Raw genomic sequence first — 5,246 nt, forward strand, 5'->3', positions numbered from 1 at the left:
GCGCGCGCACGTGCACACAGGTGTGTAAAACTGTCAGTGAAAGGAGAAAGGCAGAGGATCCACTGCGTGCGCAAGGTAGGTTGTCAGAGGATGAACTGCCATGGGGGTGATCCCCTTGGCTGGTGCCCTCCCTGGAAGGGCCCTCAGGATGCAGGGTAAAGGGAGATGAGGGAGAGGGGATGGAGGGAGAAAGCCCAGAGCTGGACCTGTGGCCCCTGGCCTGTGGGCGCTGTAGAAGAAGTGTGCTCAGCAAATGTCGCGGGCACATGGGACATCTTTCAGTGGACTCTTGTGGGCCCTAATTTTGGTTAAGTATAAATTCCTTTTTAAAATTAGTTCTTTGAGGGGGGTCAGAGCAGAGACCCAAAGCCCATCTAGACAATGGGACATCGCCTCACAGAAGGGCCACCAGGAAGAGATGAGTCCACCAGGGCACAGCATAGCACCGATGAAACACACAACATTCTCTGTTCCTTGGAGCTTCCTCACCCCTCAGGTACAGAAATGGGAGCAGCAATACCAGGAGGGCTGGGGGGAGGAGGGGAGGAAGGGTGAACCGATCACAAAGATCTACACAAAACCACCCCCACCCCTCAGGGAGACAAATAACAGAAACTGTGGGGGAAGGGAGACACTGGTTGGTGTACGATATGAAAATAATTTATCAAGGGGTCATGAAGGGCGGGGGGAGAGGAGGTGATACCAAGGGCTCAAATAGAAAGTAAAGGTTTAGAAAATAATGATGGCAACATACGTACAAATATGCTTGACAAAATTGATGTATGGATCATTATGAGAGCTGTAAGAGTCCCCAATAAAATGATCTTAAAAAAAAAAAAGTTCTAACTTACTGTGGCTGCCCTAAGCAGAATGAACCTGTGGTCTGGCCTGGAAGTGAGTAGCAAACGGCAGAAAGAGGGCAACTGGGGAAAGGAGGGGGCCCTCCACACTGGCTGGTTCCCCCTCAGTGTGGCCAGCCACACCACACAGCCCTGTCACTTCCCATGAGTCCAATACATGCTCCCATCAGCCCTTTCTCTACCTCCTTCCCGAGCCCCTGCCTGCCCGCCTGTCCTCAGGTGTGGAGGTCAGTCTGGCTGTTGTGGGGGCGGCCCAGCCCCTGCTCCCGGCAGACCCCTGCTTACCAGCTCCTTCCTCCTGTCCCTCTTAGTCTCCTGGTTGAGCCTCGAGATAATGAACTGCTTTTCAAAAGCCCTCTGACTTGGGTCGGCTGTCTTTTCCACTTCTTCAAGCAGTTGCTTCTTTTCTACACAGGTGATCGTTTCCGGCCTGCAAAGAGGGCATTACTTACCTCCACACAAACGGCACTGCTTTTCAATAACGGTCTGAGATGCCATGTAAGGAAGTCAGTCTTCATGAAAAGGAAAGCGGGAATAGACACCACCGCCCCCTCCCCCCCTGGGGTGGGGAGATGCCCTCAAGTCGGTTCTGACCCATCAGGACCCCATACACAGCGGAATGAAACACCGCCGGGCCGCCCCGTCCACACAATGCTTCCTCTGCTTGAGCCCACATATCAATCCATCTTCTGTGGGTCTTCCTCCCCTCACGGCCCCTCCACTTTACCAAGCTGGATGTCCTTCCCCAGGGACTGGTTTCTCCTGACATCGTGTCCAAAGTGTGTGAGCTTTGAAGCTAAGCATAGGTGTTGCGAAAGCCTTAAGTGGACGGTGAGTCACGGACCCTCTGGGCGCACTGAGTGTACGGGCGGTGGGCATTCGAGCCACACTTGGGGCTCCGAGGGTCCATCGCTCGAGCTGTGGTTGGGCAGCCTGCACACCACCCCAAAGGCCTGGCTGGACTAGCACACCTTTGCCAGAACACAGAGAAGCAAGCAGAGAAAGCCAGTGTGTGGGAACGGAGAAATGCAAGCGGTTCACACACACAAAGAAACAAGGACGAAGCCCCAAAGAGGAAGGGGCTGGCTTCTGGTCCCCAAGCAGTTTGCTTTTCCTCTTGGCCTTGACTCTTGGCATAGTGGCACACACCTAGGAACCAGATGGTGCAGTGGTTACCCACAATGCTGCTAGCCCCAAGGTTAGCAGTTCAAAACCACCAGCCGCTCTGCTGGAGGGAGATGAGGCTTTCTGTTCCTGTAGAGATTGACCGTCTCAGACACCTACGGGGCAGTTCTGCCCTGTTCTATAAGGTTGCTCTGAGTCAGAATCAACTACTGGCATGAAGCTTGGTTGTGCTTTGTATTTTGTTTCTGGAGCATGTGCTTAAGCTAAGTTCTATCATGTCTAATATGAAGGGGCTTCAGAAAGTTCACAGAAAAATTCCATTATCCGTTAACTCAATTTTTCCATGAACTTTTTTTAAAGCCACCTTGCTCTGAATTATTCTTACTGGATCCAACCACCAGCTGAGGGCCCATGGGATGCGTCAGAGCCTTTTCACTAGGCTGCCCGTCCCGAGGAAGCTGGTGGGGTTGTGAACTACACCCGCAGAGTTCTAGTCTCGGAAACCGACTGGGCGGCTCTACCCTGTCCTCTAGTCTTACTATGAATCAGAACCAACCAGGTGGTAAGAGCATTTGAGTGAGTCCTGGTCCTGCCCTGAGAAGCCCATCCCACGCGGAAAATGAGCCGTCCTCTTTCCTCCCTTCCTTCGCCGAGTAAGCATGTCATCACCATCTACGAAGTGCTGGGAACATGGAGATCAGTGACCCTGTTTCTGCTCTCTGGGGCTTGCAGCTAGGAAAGAGGCTGGTGGGAGGCAGTGGCACTGTGAGAACTCCCTTTCTCTCCGGTGCTGGGAGGGCTGGCCATAGCCATGAGAGCCATGGCCTGAGACCAGCCTGGCAGGTCAGCAAGCTTCCAAGGAGACTTTGGAAGCGGGCTGACCTGCTGAGGAGGTGCGGGGAGACAGGAATCGAGAGAAGTGAACCCATGAGTCAGGCGGCCTGAGAGTCCAAAGGGAACCATTCCCCCTTTGGGGCTGAGGCAGGAAGGGCTACTCCCAACCAGCACACACCTGCACCCTGGCTCCCATCCCCCAGGCCACTCAAGTGGAACCAGAGTTAAGGTGGTCCTAGGCTGATAGTCAGGACCCCTGGTGGTGGTGGTGGTGGCGGTGGTGAGGGCTACACACTGAGCTGTGAGCCACAAGGTCAGTAGTTCCAACCCACCTAGGGAGGAAAGATGAAGCAGGCTGTTCCCGCAAAGATTTAACAGCCTTGGAACTTATAGGGGCATTTCTTTCTACTTTCTACCTGTCCTGTAAAGCTGCTGTGAGCCGGAACCAACTCAGTGGCAGGCAGTTTTTGAGGTGAGGGCTGACAGTGTCCCCAGGCATGCTACTGAAACAAACAAGCATCTTCTTAAAAGACATGCTCTAGTCCTCAAAGTATTCTATCACAAAATCAAAGCTAACTAGACACACGAAGAAATAAGAAACTGAGCTAAAACCAGCACACACAAAAAACAACACCCAGAAACAGGGACTCCAGATGTTGGCACTGGTGGAAAAACAGGGTTACGTTTATTACATTTAATAGATGGAACCCTGGTGGGCTAATGGGCTGTGCCTTCATCTGCGAACCACAAGGTCAGCGGTTTGAACCTTCCAGTTGCTCCCAGGAGTTCTACTCTCATACGAGGTCACTGTGAATCAGAATCGACTCCACAGGTGTGAGTGATAGTGAATGAGCTAGAAAAGCAGGTTCTTACTCTAACGGTAAGAACCTAAAAACCCTGTCAAGTGATGAAGCGCCATAGGCCGTCATTTCACGGCCCGCAGCTCAGCTGGCATCATGGCATTCAGACCCTAAAACAGCAACAAACACTGCAGCCAGCGGTTCTCAGCCTGGGGGTCGTGACCCCTTTGGGGATTGAAGAACCCTTTCACAGGGAGCGCCCAATTCATCACAGTAGCAACATGACAGTGATGGAGTAGCACCGAAAATAATGTTATGGTTGGGGGTCACCACCACATGAGGACCTGTATGAAAGGGTCGCAGCCTGAGGAAGGCTGCGAACCACTGCCCCAGGGTTTCAGAGCTTGTAAATCTTGACAGGAACAGAGCCTCGTCTTTCTCCCAAGGAGAAGCTGGTGAGTAACTGCTGACCTTGTAGTTCACAGCCAGTCCAGTATTTAGCACAGTATGCTGCCAGGGTGCCTTGTTCCGTCACCGGTGGTGCTGGTGGTGGTGGTGTTAGGGGCCACCACGAACAAGAGGACAAAGCACTGCCTGGTCCTGTGCATTGTCCCCAATGTTTCTTAGGTGGGAGCTCGGTGTTTCAGCCACTGTGTCCACCCATCTTGTTTAGGGGACGTCCTCTTTTCCTCCACTTTAACAAATAGTGTGTCCTTCTCCAAGAACTGGTCTCTCCTGATAACTTGTCCGAAGTACAAGAGACAAAGGCTCACCATCCTTGCCTCTGAGGAGCATCCTGCTGCACTTTCCATTCCAAAGACAGATTCCAAGCCAAATCTGTTCTTTTGCAGTCTTTGGAACTTTCCATATTCTTCCCCAGCGCATAGGGTTAATGGCTCATCTTCCTTATCCAGTGATCTACTTTCACACACAGAGGAGGTGACTGAAAATAATGTGGCTTGGATCATGCACACCTTAGTCCTTAAAGTAGCACAACTTTTGATCTCTTGACTGCTGCTTCCATGAGCACTGATGATCCAAGCAAGACAAAATCCTCCCCACAACTTCAACCTCGACTCCCTTTATCAGGATGTTACTTATTGGTCCATTGTGAGGATTTGGGTCTTTCTTACATTGAGTTGTATCCATGCTGAAGGCTGCAATCCTTGATCTTCATCAGCAAGTGCTTCAAGTCCTCTTCAATTTCACCAAGCCAAGTAGAGTCATCTCTCTGCATATCACAGGTTGTTAATAAGCCTTCCTCCGAGCTTGAGACCACATTCTTCTTCAGATAACCCAGCTTCTCCGATGGTGTGCTCAATTCAGACACTAGCACAATATAATCAGTTAAACGCACAATCGGATACCACTTCACAGGCAGGAGGCTGGCTGTCAGCAGTCAAAGGAAAGATAAGACATGGAAACCACGTGAAGCTGGCTCGGCGGGAAGAAGGGGTCTGCCCTGGGCGGGCGCCGGGAGAGGGGGCCCTCGGTGATTTCCCAGGGCAGGCTGGGCGGTGTGTGAAGCTGTGTTATGTGTTGCCTGTATATTTCATAACCAAAGGGGGCACAGCGACGCGACACTGCAAGAAAGAAAACCGCGAGGAAGTGGGTAGCCTGGGACTCA

The 5,246-nt window shown here is 51.9% G+C and overlaps 1 protein-coding gene across 1 annotated transcript in view; it reads right to left on the minus strand.

Moving 5' to 3' along the window:
- Nucleotides 1-1,088: 1,088 nt before the first annotated feature.
- The window catches only part of FAM228A (family with sequence similarity 228 member A), a 13,643-nt gene continuing 9,485 nt past the window's right edge, over nt 1,089-5,246 (minus strand). The window contains exon 6 of the mRNA XM_013004277.2: nt 1,089-1,290. Coding sequence (XP_012859731.2) covers nt 1,089-1,290 — 202 coding nt within the window. The remainder of the gene's footprint in view (nt 1,291-5,246) is intronic.

Source organism: Echinops telfairi, unplaced genomic scaffold, assembly GCF_000313985.2.
Source record: "Echinops telfairi isolate 266 unplaced genomic scaffold, ASM31398v2 ScPeMD7_9;HRSCAF=40, whole genome shotgun sequence".
NCBI lineage: Eukaryota > Metazoa > Chordata > Mammalia > Afrosoricida > Tenrecidae > Echinops > Echinops telfairi.